Below are 16,243 nucleotides of genomic sequence, written 5' to 3'. Positions count from 1 at the left end.
GTTACCCCCCCCCCAAAAAAAAAAAAAAAAAAAAAAAAAACAAATGAAGTGTTAAATTATTTTCAAAATTTCGAAAAAAAAAAAAAAAAAAAAAAAAAGTTTTAAAAAGTTTTTTAAAAACTTACCCTTTTCATCATTTCTCCTTCGATTTCAGCTTTGCTTTCTTCAGCTTTTGTTAATTTATCTGGTAAATCGGCAACATCGTAAGATGCTCTTATTAATTCTAATTCTTTACTCATTTCGCTCAAGTTTTTACCCATCGTTTTGCAAGATTTAACTCCGAGCTAAAAAAAAAACGAAAATAAATTACCATTAAAAGGAAAAATACTTAAAGTTTTGTGATCCTATTTAAGGCGAAAAGGATCCCCCCTACCGAATAATCGTCAAGTTTTTGTTTAAGTTCTGGCAAGTTTTCAAGGTGTATTGGTTTTTGCAGAAATTCTCTCTTCTCGATTATCCATTCCATGACTAGCTTGTGTAGAGTCATGAAACGTTCCCAAGCATCGAGAGAGTCTCCGATTTCTTGTCTTAATTGATTCAACAATGTTTTCATTTGATTAAGCTCTGATTCAAGCGTTTCCAATGTTTTTTGCACGACATCCCCTTCTGTTTTGTCTTTTGTTAATTCGGTTATCGTTTGACCAATTTTTTTAGCCGTTTGAAGACGATCGGTCACGCTTAATACGTCGGCTTGAATTTCCTAATAAAAAAAGAAGAAATTGAAATTAAAAAATAATTTATTTAAAAAAAAAAAAAAAAAAAGAATAAAAAATTATTAATTACTTGAATTTTTTCTTTGTGAGCATGAGGAGTTGAAGATTTGTCTTTTGCCACCGTTTCGCATTTTCTTATCCATTTCTTAACTTCGTCGACGCAATTGGCAAAATCCGATCTCATATTTTTAGCTCTGAGTTGTTCCCGGCATTTTTCATCTACTGCTGCATTAACTGATTCACTATACAATTCCAGAGCCGTTATCTGCTCGGAAAAACAAAAAAAAAATTTCTAATCAGTTTCCGTTATTATTAAGGCAAAACATTTTCCGAGACAATCCCTCTTTACCTCTTGAGCAATGTCCGAAGGTATAAACTGTTGAGTTTTTATATATTCTTCTTTGGTATTGTTGCAAAATTGTTTTGAATCGTCGACAACTTTCTTTATGTCGTCTTTTAACTTATTCACAGATTTTTCGGCTTTCTTTTGGTCTTCGCCATAAACGTACAAGTCTCTCACCGATTTTTCCAATTCCTTTAATTTTTTTACGTAATTTTGAATTTGATTTTTTATTTTTTCAACCTTTTCTTTTTCCGCATTTAATTTTGTCAATTTGTTATTGACATCTTCTTGCAACCTGATAAAAAAAAAATTATTTTACATTTTTTTTTTAAATTTTAATCAAATTTTTTTTGTTGGATTTAATTCGAACTTACTTTTTATGTTTTTCCTTTAGAGTTTTAATTAAATTCTCATTGTCTTTTATTAAAACTGGATTTTTACTTTCGAAAAACGTTTTAATTGGCTTGAAAGAAGAATCAATTTCTTTAATGTCATCATTATGAGTATCTAACGACGTCTTTATTTCCTAAAAATTATAATTGACAAAAAATAAAAATAAAAAATGTCCAGTGTAGACTTATTATTATTATCATTATTTTAAAATTTTAAAGTGAACTTACGGTTAAAGTGTTTCTGACTTCGTCTTCTTGAGATTTAGAACGAACCGCAACATCCAGCAACTTCACTTTTTCATTAGCTTTCGTTAAAAAGCTTTCGAAATTCTGAATTTGTGTTTCGAGACGCTCCCAATTTTGAGCAAGGTTATTTAACGTATCCCTACGTTTTTCCAAATCGTTAATCGTATTTTTCCACTCATCATTTAAATCTTTCATTTCTTTTTTAAATTTATCTTTAGACTTGTTGTCGGCTCTTTTAATTATTTCATTTGATTTTTCATTGTGCAATTCCAATTCGGAAGATTGATTGTTAATGTCGTTCAGCGCGTGAGTTATTTTCTGAACATTTTTATGCAACCCGGCTAAATTATTTATGTCTTCGTCCGCGAATTTCAATCGAGATAAAATTGATAAAATTTTATCACGATTTTGTAAATATTCTTTCCAAAGTTCGCAATCAGATTCCAATTGGACTCTGTAGAAAATTTACATATTTATGCGTAAAAGTGAGTAAAAAGTTTTATTAATTTAAAAAAAAAAATGAAATTTACCGTTTAGATTTGGCAACGTTGAGTATGTTTCTCAAATGTTGATTGACATCTTGAAGTTCTCGTCCCAACTCTTCCTGTTCATTTTGACTGAGCGATGGCCAAAGATTATCTCCAGAACTCTGTATTTGTGAAACGAGGTCTAATATTTCAGGTTCACAACTGAAGAAATCCTAAAAAAAATTATAAATTTTATTAGTAAAAACAATCTGAACAGTTATGCGTTCCCTTTTTTTTCTAAAATAAATTTCGCGGAGAATAAAAAATGAAAAAAAAATTTGATATAAATTACTTTATGATTGTCCAAATCTTTTTGAACGGAATCAAAATCAACTCCAGAACTGCCCTTTTGAATTTTTTTCTCAGCGTTTTTGGTCCAATCGTAAAACTTGTCTTTCAATCCTTGATAATCAATTCTTAACTGTTTATTATTATTTAAGTATTTGAGTCTATCATCAAGTTCTGGAGGGAGCGTAGTCAAAAAGCCGTTTCCTTCGGAAATCTTTTCCAAAAGTGCACCCGGCAATCCCTCATTCACTTTGATGCTATTTTGAACTTTTTCGATTCTATTAAGACAATCTTGTACGGTAGCTGCCAATTTCTTTAAAACAAAAAAAAAAATTAATAATATTTTAATAGGTGAAAAAATTAGAGATTAGACAAAAATATTAAATATATACAAACCTTATGTTTTTCAACCTCTTCATCGACACTTTCAGGTTCTCTTTTTAACAATGGCCTTCCTTTAACATCGCTTTCCAAGTTGTTTAAGGAATCTAAAACGTCGTCTAATTCCTGAGCAAGTTTACCAAAAGCAGCCAATGACTTTTCGTGAATTTCTCTTTGTCGTTCTGCAGATCTTTTGAGTTGTTGTAATTGTTGTTTCAAAGATCCCAACATATCCGTGATGCTGTTTCTGTCATTTGTCGAACCATCGGCAGCTATTTGCTGACCTTTATCCGTAGCAAGGGCTAACAAAGCATCACATTCTTGAATCTTGTGTATAATGTCATCGTATTTTTTTATTTTATCTTGAACGGAGTCATCTCCTTTTTCAACATCTTTGACAATGTCTGTGTATTTTGTAATAAAAGTGTTGATTTGTTGTATGAGAGCTCCAAACTGTTCACGCAAAAGTAAGAGTTGTCTCAATCTGGCAATTTGATCTTCGACAGTTTTTACGAGTCCATCATGCTGCGTAAGGGCATTATCAAGGCCGGCAACGTCTTTTCCTTTCAAGTTATCCAATTCTCGTTTATGATCTTTTAAATCGTTTAAAATTTTATCGTAGGAATTAAGCATGGCTTGCACTTCTTCGACTTTTGCACCAACTGGCCTATTTAATTCCTTGATAGCATTTTGAATTTTTTCCATAAATTCCATAATTTCTTTAATTTTTCTTGCGGCATCCCTATGTTTTTCCAAAATGTCATTTGACGAGTTAATACGATCCTTAATTATTCCGAGCAATCTCGCATGTTTGTCTTTCACGGTATTTAGTTGAGTTTGAAGTATTAATTTATCTGCGTCGTTCAATTTTGACATTATTAAATCGGCATCTTTGCATACTTCCACGATTTGATCTCCGACATCTTTAGCTTCGGTATTTAACTTGTTATAGGTGTTAAGTTGTTCTTCAACAACTGCCATTTTCGGTGATCTTATTGGATTTGCCGTAGCTATTTGTGCTTCTTCGAGCCATTTTTCACACTTTCCAAGCTTGTCTTCAAACTGATTTCTATTGGCAATTAATTCATTGTATTTTCCAAGTTTTTCATCACATTTTTTAAGAATGTTATTGTAATTTTTCTTAGTGTTGCTCAAAACATTTTGCAATTTTTTCTTTTGCTCATCCGAACAATCTTTATTGAAGCTGTTTCCAAGTTTTTCTTGATCGGCTAAAACAGTTTCTCCAAATTTCTTTATGTCTCCTATTAATTCTTTGCATTCCACAACTTGCTGTTGAATATCTGATGATTTTAGCGGTACGTAAGAGCCCAATTTATTAACTTGTTCGGATTTACTTTTAGACCAGTCATTAATAATATCTGTATTATTTTCAAATTTTTCTCTGGCATTTTTGGCATTATCTAATTTATCCAATTCTCCCTTGAGACTTGCGACAAGATTGCTCTGCTCCGATGTTAATGATTTTAAATCAGATTCTAATTGAGCAATTTCTTTAGGCTCAAGATCGTTTGATAAATTATTTAATCTTTGTTTCAACAAGTCTATCACAACTTGCTTACCATCAACTTCTTTCATTAATGTTTTTAAATTTTGAATTTTATCCTTAATTGGTTTGGACTGATATCCGAGAACGCTGGGAGTTTTCAAATCATCTGCCTTTAACTTTATCCAATCTCTTATTTGTTGAACCTCTTGTTTTATACCTTCCATTCCTTGTTTGGTAGCTTCTAACGATTGAGTTTTTCTTTGAATTCGCTTCAATACGTCACTATGTCTGCGCTCAAGAGATTTTATTTGTTCTTCAACTTGTTGAGAATCTAAATTGTTTACCAATTTGGCGACTTGATCTGCTAATTTTTTAACATTTTCCAACATTTCATTTCCTTTTGTATTAATGTTGTTAGTCAATTCCTGAACATTACCAAGTTTTTGATAACAATCTAATTGCGGTCCACTGCCTTTTTCAACATCTTCTAATTTTTTAATAATTGAATCTAACCACTTGTGAGCGTCTGCTAATTTTTTTCGATAACCTTCGGTAACTTTCTGAGCACTTTCCTTTTCAGAAATTACAACCATTAATTCTTTTTGCAAATCACTCAGTAATTTTTCCATATCCGGTTCGTTGTCTTTTAAAGATGGCAATTCCGTCAAAGCTTTGTTTCTCTTAGCTTCTATTTGAGAAGAAAGATTATTCAAAGTATTTAAATCTTGCTTAGAACTTTCTAATCGAAGTTTGGCAGGTTTACTTTTCCAGTCGTTGACAACTACACTTTGTTCAGTTATCCATTTATAGAGAGCATCTCTTTCTTTTTTCCATTTTTCTAAATCTCCAATAATCTGTTCAAGGTTTACTAATCGTGATGCCAAATGATCGATTAAATCTTCCAATCGGGCTCTTAAAAGTAATTCTTTTTCAGGTGTGGACGGAGGAGCTGCTTCGAGGGGACTACTTGGTCTAGAGACACAAGCGGAAGCAGCTTCACAGGCTTGTATGGCACCCGCTAAACGTGTTTTTTCAAGCTGAAGTTTATTGTCAAGGTTTTTAGCATTGTCGAGGTGAGTTTGTGCACTTTTGATATCATCTACAGAAATGTCTATTTCTTTCAAAACTTGAGGCTCCAACACATCTAAATTCTTACTGATTGAGTCCAAAGTATCTTCATATTCTTTAAATTTTGCCAAACTCTCTAGTAGTCTATTTTTGATTTGCTCTGCCGTATTGAGTAAAGAATCATAACTATCTTGTACATTTGTCAACTGTTTGTTAATCGTGGACTGAACATTTGGTGCAGAATCTTTATATTTTTTTATTTGAGCTTGACCCTTATTTGTCAAATCATTCAAATTATTTTTGTATTTTGCAATTTCATTCAAAAGATTTTTGTGCTGAGAAATCTGTTCCTCAGTTTGTTCCCGATTAGTAATGTATAAACTGTTATGAGCCATGAGTTGAAATGAAATTTGAAGCAGCCATTTTTCAACATCTTGTAAATGTTGTTGATACGACAAATAATCGTTCATTTCGGATTCTACGGATGCTCTTAAATTTTTACACGTGTCATTTAATTTCTGCCATTTAGTCGTTAAATCTTTTGTTTTATTTAACAAAGCAGGCTTTTTAATTCCTTCGCATAATTTTTGTGCTTCTTTAAATAATCCGAAAATATCTCCTTTTTTCTGATCGATTTCGCCTTGTATATTTTTCAATCTTTCCACTGCAGTTTTCATTTCTCCTAATTCACCTTTAGTATTTTGAGGTTCTTTGAGTTCTTGACTTGTAACTTCAAGCCATTTTTCAAATCTATTTTGATTGTCTTTTAATTCTTCCCATCGACTGAGTGTGGCTTTAAGGTCTGCCAAAGTTGAATTAAGATCCATATTCAATTGATCCCAACTAGCTCTTAATCGAGCTATTTCTTCTCTTAATTTATCTTGTTCATCACCGGGAGCGGTTTCCACGGCTTTTGCAAATACTTCTTGAACTTTTCCTAGTAACGTTTGTCCTTCAGTTAACCTTTGACTAACGGTTTTAATAGTCTCTAATTTCTCCTTTATTTCTCCTTCTTCTTTAACTCCTGAACATTCCTTGATGGTGCCGTGTGCCCAATTCAACCAATTATCCAATTCATCTCTAGCTTTAATAAAATCAGTATAATCAGACAATTTTTTCTGAAGTTGAGACAATAAACTTTGGAGAGTAGTCAATATTTGAGTGTATTCACTTTGAAGTTGCATAGTTTTGTCACGAACCCATGTGCAAGCACTCATATCGACGAGATTTTCACAACGATCGTTCAACTCTTCGGAAAGTGCTTTTTGATTATTCGTTTCATCCAAAAGATTTTGAAGAACTTTAAGATCCTCTGGTTTCCTGTTAGTTTTTCGTTTTTCTTCTTCTTTAACTTTTTTCTTACAGTTAGTTAACCAGTCATTCATTTTCTTAAATGTATTATCAAATTCCTCCCATAATGTAATGCATTTGTTTAAAATTTTCAGAGAGTCTTCAGAATTAGTTTTTAGACCATCCCAATCGTCTTTCAATTGTTTTAATTCTTGTTTTATGTTGTCTTGTCCTTCTGGGCTAGATTTTTGAAGAGGCTTGTCTTTTAATTCGAACACCTTATCTACTAAAGATTGACCCTCCGGGAAGGTTTTAACAATTTCATCCAATTTAGATTTCTTTTTCTTTGCTTCTTCTTTTTCACCGTGGGGGTCACTGTATTGTTGAACTTCCAATCTCACTTTTCTAACCCATTCAGAAGCATCCGAGTAGGCTTGTTTGTATTTTTCGTGTTCAACGACTTCGTTGCTTAAACTTTTAATTTTTTTACCGATCCAATCCTTTAATTTTTCAAATCTTTTCAAACTTTCTTCCACTTCCTTGTCAGCCATTGCGGGATCTTCTTCAACTTTTGTTTTGATTTTATTAACCAAATCACTGTAACTATTAAAATCTTTTTTCAAGATTTTAAATCTTTCAAGCAATGCTTTTTTCTCGCCGAGGTCACTCATAATAATATCGGTACTTTTAGCTTTCGATTCAGTTTCATCAAGCCAATCCGTTAGCATTTTCAAATTCTTTTTGAAATCTTCTAATTGAGATACTTGATTTCCTAATTTCATTCTCAATTCATCAACGTCACTAAACAATCGATCTAATTCTGCTTTTAAATTTTCCGTATCTTCCTGGATTTTAGCAGCTCCCGTCTTTTCGGTATTTAAAATTACTTTTTCTTTAAGTTCTAAAGTGTAACGAAGCTTATTTTGTCCAGTTTCTAAACTTTGACGTAATGCTTTGACAGTTTGAAGTTTAGACTGAGCGTCACTGAAAGACGTGATTGGTTTCGAACATTCGTTCAATTTGTCTCGCGTTCTTTCGGCCCAGTCTTGACATTCTTGATAAAGTGAATTATGTTGTTGGTGTTCCTGATAATGGAGTTCCAATCTTCTCATGACCTGTTTTTTAAATTAAATTCATTTATTTAACTTTAATGATAAAATGAATTTAATCACAATTAATAATTTTTTTATATTACCTCTTTGGCTAAAGATAGTAAGGCATTATATTTGGAAGTGATTTGAGTCACAGCGTTACTAACTCTGGTATCAGCACAGGTTTCTAACAAAACTTGTGCTTTCATATTAAGTCTATCCATTTCTTTTTGCCAATCAAAAAGAGTTTGCAGGTGACCTTGAAATTGTTCTAAAACATTTTTCTTCTCTTCCAAACTATCTTGTAATTTATTAAACCCTAATAAATTTTTAAAAAAAAAAAAACAACAGTTAAAATTTTCATATGATATAAATAAAAAAAAAATTTTTTTTTTTTTTTTTTTTTTAAATATAATTTTTTACCTTGCACTAATGATTCCGTTTGTGACAACCAATTACAAGCTTCCTTGTATTGATCTTCGTATTCGTTCCATCTCACAATACCAGCTTCCACCAATTGCTTAGCTCGGGACAATGATTCTAAATAAATATCTAATTCTTCTTGCAAAACGGCCACCTCTTCTTCAATTATTTCTTTGTCTTCGGGATCAGCTATTTGACATGCTTGTGCGGCAACAGCAAGAGCTTTTTCCAACTTACTTTGACCCTCGGGGAGTTCAGAGTTGAGTACAGTCAGCTGAGCAGCTTTATTTGTTAGATTTACTTTGTCACCAGTGGGATCAGAACATTTACCAAGTCTTTCCTTGGCGTTTCTCAACCATTGCACAAAGTCACTACCTAAAAATTTAAAAAATAACCGTTTGATAATAAAACGTAATTAAAAATATAAACATGTATTTGGTGAAAAAAATATATATATATGTATGTTCTTAAAACAAACCGGCATCAATGAAAGCTTGATGCTGTTCTACGGTTTCTTTTTGTTTGGCGTAAAGTTCTTTGGCTTGTTTGCTGAGAGTTTCATATTTGGTGGAAATTTCACTGGCTGGTTGAGCTTGTAAAAGATCTTCTGCTTTGCTGGTAACGGATTGAATGACAGGTTCGAAAGAAACGATGTCTTGAACAATTGAATCCGTTTGTCTCAATGTAGCTTTTCTTTCTCCGAGACCAAGGTTAGAAAGACCAGCGGTACTTTGACCTTTTTTGGCCTTGACCACCTAAAAAAAACAAGTAAAAATATTACGGCAATAATTCATTTAAAAATAAATCAAACGAAAAAAAAAAAAAAACTTTTTAGAATTTAAAATGCTGTACTGAACAATTAAAATCACATACGAAATTTATTTTTTTTACTTTTTCATATATTAAATTATATATGTTTAATAAAAATTTTGTAAAGTAGTTTGATGACTCACCTTTTGTTCACAAACTTCTTGCAATTTGGCTTCCCTATCCGTGATCCATTGTTGCAATTGTGAATAGCTAGAACTATAATCTGCCCATTGCAGGAGTCCCGTTTCCAATTGAACTTTTGCTGTTGATAATTTACGGATAAGACGATCCCATTCACTTTGTAATTCTTTCAATTGATTATTTATAAGATCACGTCCATCTGATTTTGTATTTCTAAGAACTTTTTCTCCGCAATTAACGGTTAAATGCATTAAGTTTTGTCCTTTTTCAACATTTTTAAGTAAATCTTGAATCTAAAAAAAAAAAATTACAAATTTTAAATAGTTTTTTTTTTAAAACCATTTTTTAAGTAAAAATAAAATAAATTTACCTTTTTTAATCGAGCTTGAAGTTCTTCTTTACTAGCAGTAGAATTGCTGTCTTCGCTAGATACCCTAACGATTTCTTTAGCATTTTTGATCCAATCCTGAGCATTTTTAAGATGATTTTCATATTCTTTATGTTGTTCATAATTAGTTTCAACTTTTCTAAGTACATCTTTCGCTAAATTAACTTGAACCTTTTATTAAAAAAAAAAAAATAATAATTATTAAAATTTGTATAAAATGAAATATTTTTATCGAAAATTTTGGAAGCTAACTTGATATCGGGAATTTAAATGTCTTAATTGGTTATTAACGTAAGTGTCCAAATGACTTTGAAGAAGAGATTTAGCGGTTTCATTAAATTGTACAATCTGAGAATTTCCTTTTTCCAATTTTTCTAAAATGTCTTTCACTTCTGCGACTTGTTTTTGTTTTTCTTGTACCGTGGAAAGCAATGCGATTTTTTGAGCTTTCACAAGTATGTCGATTTGTTGAAGCCAATCGGATAGTTTTTCATATTCTTCTTTGAATGCTCTCCACTGCGATACCATGGCTTCCAATTGATCTTTTTGTGAATTTATGTCTTCAAGAAAAAAAAAAAAAAAAACAAAACAAAAAAAAAAGGTAAATTTAGTTTTATTTCGATAAATATTTACCGTGGAAAGAAAAAATAATTTACCTTTAAATAATCCGTGAAAACTTTCTGTCAGAGCTTCCATTTCTTTTTTAATTAATTCTTTGCCCTGTGGGCTTGTGCTTGAAAGTACCACCTCTCCGGTATTATTCAAGTGTTCGACCAAAAGCTCTCCGGGTGCTTGCTTTTTCAAAAGAGAATCAAGGCACGAAATGGCTTGCTCAAGAGCCAATTTATCGGAAAGCGATCTTTGTTTCATCGATGGTACTTTTTCTCTAGCTCGATTAAGCCACCCAAGAAGATCATCATGAGCTTCTTTGTATAATCTGTGATCTTTATATTGATTTTCTCTTTCTTCAAGAAGTTTCTGCAATTTTAAAAAAAAAAAAATTAAAATGTCTGTAGTTTTTTTGTTTTTTTTGTTAAATTTTAGTGTATTTTGTTTTTATAAATTTACCTTGATTTTATCAGCAAGGTCGTCAAATACATTTAATACTTCTTTTGCTTGTTTTGCAGCCTGCCCTTGTTGTCCACTGGCTAACATTTCTTTAGCCTTTTCTTTAAGGCCATCTACTTCAACCTTTTCACATCTTGTTTTTTCCTCCAAAGCTTTTATTTTATCCAAATTAGCCCTTTTTTCGGACATGGTGCTTTGGAAAGGAAGTAAATCTTTATAATTATTTTCTAAACTCTCAACGGTTTTTTTCAATTCATGTATTTGTTCTAAAAATCCAGCCCATCGATGAATAGAATCATCTAAATTAGTTTTAATTTCAACCATTTTCGAAGCCAGAACACTCCATTCTTCTTGTAATTTAGAGAGAGTGTTGTTGATTTCTTCATGACCTGGCGTAGCAGTGTTGGCAAGTACCGTTTGACCCAATTCTACCAAATTTTGAATTTTACTAAAGCCTTCTTCTTTACAAAGTAATAAACCCTAAAAGAACAAAAAAAAAAAAATTTTTATTTGCCTCTCTCTCCCTTTCCAATAATTAAATAATTTTTAATGAATTTTTTTTTTTAAATTACTTGAATCGTTTCGAGTTTAACTTCTAAATCTTTTTGAGAAACGACATTAGAATCCGAACAATAAGAAAGCTTTTTACGTATTTTATCTAACCACTGAAGGCATTCGTTTGCTTTCGTGTCAAACTCTTGATGAGAATTGAGATATTGTTGCCATCGACCGGTCAAATCCTGTTGCGATAATAAAAAAATTTTATTAACAAAATAAAATTTATAATAAAACCTGAGAATGGATAAAAAAAAAAAAAATAAAATTTTACTTTTATTTTAGCAGAGAGCTGTTGATATTTAACACCCAATTCGGAAGCACTGGAATTTCGTCCTTTAAACAATTGTTGAGCTTTTTCCGTCGCAGAATCGATTTCCAATTCCTTGGCTCTAACTTCACCTTGAATCTTTTTAAGCATTTCCAATTGGTTTCTTTTTTCCTTGACTGTAGCTTTTAAATCTACAGCATGAAGTTTGGTATCGGTCTCTCGTAGCCAGCTCAAACATTGATCTTTAAGTTGCTCAAATTCGGACCATTGTTGGAGCTTATTTTCTAAGGCTTCGATTGTAGATCTGGACAAATTGAAAATTATTGAAATAAAATTCCTTTGGAGTAGTAAAAATAAAATTTAAAATCACCGGAAAACTTACTTGACCGTAGATAAAAGTGATTCCCATTCTTGCTGAGACGAATCAACTTGCGAACGTATGTTAACTTTGCCGGAATCCGCAGTGCCGGGTAAGACTTTTTCAGCCAAAACTTTAACTTCTTCTATTTTTGATTTATCATCAGGTAAACTTTTCTGCAAATTCTATTTTAAAAAAAAAAAACAATTTTAAATGGCACGAGTAAAAGATTTTTTCAATTCCAAAAAGAACCTTAATTAAATAAGAAAGTCTAACCTTTAATCTTTCCAAATTAGTAATTAAACTGACTCTTTCTAAATCTCCATCTCCCCATAACTCTACAGTGTTATGAGTTGCGTCTTGCCATTCTTGAAGATCCATTACTGCTTTACTGTATCGTTGATGGGAATTGACTATATCTTCATATTTCTCAACGGCATCGCCTATTTCGTGGTATTTAATTATTTTAATAATAAAAATAAATTAAAATGAATTCGTAAAGAAAAAGAAAAAAAAAAAAAAAAATTTATGATATATTTTGCGATACATCACCAGCTTTTTTTAATACAACCGAATGTCTTTGACTAAGTTTTTTGAATTCATCTTCCGCTTTTTTATTTTTCTGAGGTAAAGCTTCCAATTGACTTTTCAAAGCTACGAATTCAGGTTGATGAGAACTTACATCGTGCAATAATCCTCTGTAAGTATTTAATAAAGCTCTTTTTTCATCTAGAGTGTTTTTCAACTCAAGTTCCCCTTAAAAAAAAAAAAAAAAAAAAAAAAAAAATGTTTTATTTAACGATTATTAAATACGGAATTTAAAAAATGTATGTATTTAAGAAGTGCCTAAATACCTGAAAACTCTTTTTCAATGGTATTTAACCATGTTGCTAATTGATTAGCAGTATCATTAAAACTAGACCATCGAGTCAATTTAGTTTGAAGTTCTCGTTCGGTACTCGTGACACCATCAAATAATATTTCGAGAGCATTTTGTAAACCCTCTAATTGTTTTCTAACGATATCTCGACCTTCTATTCCTGTTTGTGGATATAATTTCTCACCCATTTCCATAGTAGTGTTTACTTGAAGAGTGACATTAGGTTGTTCTGATAGTAACTCTTTGAGACCCTTACTTTTATCGTTGAGTTCGGAGGGTGTGTTCTCCGGTAGAGCTTTAAGTTTTTCAAATCTAAAATTTTTTTTTTGTAAAGATTATTTGTTTTTAAGAGATATTTATCATAGAGTTACAAAAATTTCATAGGTTAAATAATAATTTTTTTTTTTTTTCTTTTTAAAATTTATTATTAAAATTACCTAGATGTAGCAGCAGCAAGTAAATCCGCACATTTCTTTTGCTTGTCTAAATAATTTTTATGATCTTCAACAGCTTTCTGACACTTTTTAACGATATCTTTGGTAGTCGATTGAACCGTTTGATATCTAGATACTATTTGTTGAACGTTTGAGGAAACTCTAGAATCGCCACTGTTTTGGGCTAGCTCAGATGAAACATCACTAATGTTGTCAAAATCGGTTTCTTTTTGTCGCTGGCTCACGATCAAAGACTTGAAAATAAAATTTCAATGAATCAATATTTATAAATTTATTTAGAGTTATTTAACTTGATTTACGTACATTTCATATCTATTATTTTAGATTTTACAAATGGTTTCCTTAATTCAATTTTCGAGCGGGTTATTAATTTCGCAGTCGATAAAAAAGTTAAAAAAAAAAAAACTAAAAAAACCTTTTACGACTAATAAAAACCAAACGTTAGCGTTAAAAAAATACTGCGGTGACAGGTAATGACAACAAAAACAACAACAAAAAAAAACAAATATACCAAAAAAAAGTTTTTTTTTTTTTTTTTTTCTAAAACCAAAATAAACAAATCAAAATACAGTCGTGTAAATAAACTCAAATAAATTCAAAATATTAAATAAAGTAAGTTTTGTGTTATTTTCTAGATAAATAGAAATTTAGAAATTTGTTTATTAATGTGCAAAATTAAAGTTAATTTAAAAGTTTTTTTAAAAATTTAATTAAAAAACAGAGTTTGAAAGTATTGTTAATAAATTGAATTAGAATAGTTGGTAAAAAAATTGTTATTTTTAATTAAATATTTCAATTTCAAGCTAAAAAAACTCAAAAAAAAAATTTTTTTTTAATTTCTACGAACACAATTTATTTTTCTTACTTGTTCTAAATTATCACCAAAAGCAATTATTTCGGATATTTGTGAATTGTGTAAATCAATATCCTCACTCAAGTCCTGAACATTAAAATAAAAAAAAGGAATAAGTGAAGTATTTATTTATGTATAAAATTTTTGTAACGCGAAATGGAATGAAATTAATAAATAAAAAAAATGATTTGAAAATTCAGGAATCCTTCAAAATACGCATTATAATATTTTATTTACCTGATATTTTTCCAATTGCTCTTGTTTTTCTGGGAACGTAGAACGTGGAGAGAAATTTTTAAGCGCTCCTTCCGTTTCCGACAACCATTTTAATAAAACTTCTAAATTTTCTTCGTGATCTTTCCACTGTTTCAAACTGCTTTCCAAACCGTTTTGTATGTCGTTTACCTTTGATTTCAACAAGTCATGATCGTATCTGACGGAAAAAAAAAAATAAATAAATATTTAAAAAAAAACAACGATTCATTAATTGTTATTGATTTGATACATACTTTAGATTATTAATGTCTCTTTCCATAACTTCTTTGGCTTTGGCCGGTAAACCTTTTCCCTTTTCCAATATATTTTTACTTAATAAATCTAAAACAGCTTCAGACTGATGCAGTTTGTTACTTATATCTTTTAACTTTACAAGACGTTCTTCTAACGCGGCTTTATTTCCACTCAAATCTAAAAAAAATAATTTTCATAATTATTTTTCCGTTAAAAAAAAAAAAACATCGATCATGTGACACGATTAATTTTTTAAAAGCTGTACTAACCTGAACATCCAGAAAGTGCATCCCAGATTTGTTTTTGACCGTCTTGATGATCTTTAACTAAATCATTGAATGATTGAAGAACACCAAGACTTTCTTCCATTTGACCAATATTTTTTTGGTATCCGGTAACTAAATTTTCATATTTTTTAGCTACCGAATCAACTCCTTCTTTGATTTGATTGTACGTCGGAGCGTCTTTCATCGAAGTCGATTTGTCTTTTAAACTTTCAATGATTCTCCGATGAGCCAATATTTCTTGAAGTGTAGTCTTCAATAAAAAAAAAAAAATATATATATCATTGATTAGGTTATTATAAAAAATGAATAAATTAAAAAAAATTCTAATTAATATAAAAACCTTAAGTTTTAATAATTTCGGACGAATTTCTTGAATCGAAGACCAAGAACTGTGTTCCGGAGCTAAATTTGCTTCCATTTGATTTATCCAACTTAATGTTTGGTTGAGAATATCTTGATAGCTTGCCCATTGTTGAGAAGCTGCATCTTGTTTTTTCTGCTGATCCAAAATGTCTTCTTCTAATTTATCCCACCTGAAAAAAATTTTATTTTATTATTGCAGAAACAATTAAAATCATTATTATTATTTGTTGTTTTTAACAGAGTACATTTATTTTGCACGCCCGTGTAAGTTTTTAGTTTAATGTAAAATAAAATTATTAAAAATACATTACTTGTCTCGAATTTCCTTAAGAGAATTCCTTATTTGCTCACGACCAGCAGCAGACGTTTCGGGATATAAATTTTCCGCCATTGTTGCTAAATTGGTCAACTTGTGAGGTGCCTGTTCGTTTTCAGATAACAAAACCTTTAATTTTTCTGATTTCGAAGGCAAATCGCTGTCATTTTTAACGTCGTTAAGACGCTTTTCAAAAGCAGTCAACCAATCTTCAGTTTCTTTTAATTTATCCACAAATGCTTTGTGTGCGTCAACTAAATCTTGCCAACGGTTAACCATTTCTTTGCTTTGCGTGAGCAAGCTCTGATACCTTTTAAAAACAGAAATTTTTTTTTTTTTTTGAATACTGGGAAAAACATTTAAGAATAATGTTTAAAGTTTAAAAAAAAAAAATTAAAATTAAACCTTACTTGTTACTTATTTGAGATATCAAAGGCATGATTCTTTCAGTGCCAGTCAAATTGAATAATGAATGACCTTTATCAACGAATTCGTCGATTTTAGGTTCACGTTCAGTTATAGAATTTCTTTTTTCTTTTAAGAGTTTAAGCTCGGCTTCTTTTTCTGGAAGAGATCCCAACAGTTTATCTTGTCTAAAAATAACTTCGGCTTCTTTGAACCATTTGGAGTGTTCGTCTAGTAATTGTTCAAAGTCTTGCCAATTTTTAATCGAATCATTGAGCTTTTTATCTATAACTCCTACGGGAAATAAAAAAAAT

At 30.7% G+C, this 16,243-nt stretch overlaps 1 protein-coding gene across 1 annotated transcript in view; it reads right to left on the bottom strand.

Annotated features, from left to right (window-relative positions):
- Phum_PHUM347080 (Nesprin-1, putative) overlaps nt 1–16,243 on the bottom strand; it is a gene marked incomplete at both ends in the record, with an annotated part of 31,609 nt that overhangs the window by 2,452 nt on the left and 12,914 nt on the right. Inside the window, 30 exons of the mRNA XM_002427765.1 lie at nt 126–284; nt 374–700; nt 784–978; nt 1,063–1,351; nt 1,431–1,582; nt 1,677–2,148; nt 2,225–2,394; nt 2,514–2,822; nt 2,906–7,870; nt 7,951–8,165; nt 8,270–8,644; nt 8,748–9,024; nt 9,223–9,513; nt 9,591–9,779; nt 9,861–10,168; nt 10,265–10,586; nt 10,677–11,156; nt 11,249–11,416; nt 11,506–11,806; nt 11,885–12,045; nt 12,137–12,303; nt 12,413–12,616; nt 12,715–13,052; nt 13,178–13,428; nt 14,286–14,481; nt 14,558–14,735; nt 14,828–15,095; nt 15,186–15,378; nt 15,520–15,834; nt 15,935–16,223. Coding sequence (XP_002427810.1) covers nt 126–284; nt 374–700; nt 784–978; nt 1,063–1,351; nt 1,431–1,582; nt 1,677–2,148; nt 2,225–2,394; nt 2,514–2,822; nt 2,906–7,870; nt 7,951–8,165; nt 8,270–8,644; nt 8,748–9,024; nt 9,223–9,513; nt 9,591–9,779; nt 9,861–10,168; nt 10,265–10,586; nt 10,677–11,156; nt 11,249–11,416; nt 11,506–11,806; nt 11,885–12,045; nt 12,137–12,303; nt 12,413–12,616; nt 12,715–13,052; nt 13,178–13,428; nt 14,286–14,481; nt 14,558–14,735; nt 14,828–15,095; nt 15,186–15,378; nt 15,520–15,834; nt 15,935–16,223 — 12,524 coding nt within the window. The remainder of the gene's footprint in view (nt 1–125; nt 285–373; nt 701–783; nt 979–1,062; nt 1,352–1,430; nt 1,583–1,676; nt 2,149–2,224; nt 2,395–2,513; nt 2,823–2,905; nt 7,871–7,950; nt 8,166–8,269; nt 8,645–8,747; nt 9,025–9,222; nt 9,514–9,590; nt 9,780–9,860; nt 10,169–10,264; nt 10,587–10,676; nt 11,157–11,248; nt 11,417–11,505; nt 11,807–11,884; nt 12,046–12,136; nt 12,304–12,412; nt 12,617–12,714; nt 13,053–13,177; nt 13,429–14,285; nt 14,482–14,557; nt 14,736–14,827; nt 15,096–15,185; nt 15,379–15,519; nt 15,835–15,934; nt 16,224–16,243) is intronic.

Source organism: Pediculus humanus, genomic scaffold (assembly GCF_000006295.1).
Source record: "Pediculus humanus corporis 1103172107761 genomic scaffold, whole genome shotgun sequence".
Classification (NCBI taxonomy): Eukaryota; Metazoa; Arthropoda; class Insecta; order Psocodea; family Pediculidae; genus Pediculus; species Pediculus humanus.
Note: the sequence above shows the minus strand (reverse complement) of the source record. Positions and strands in the feature narration are given on the sequence as shown.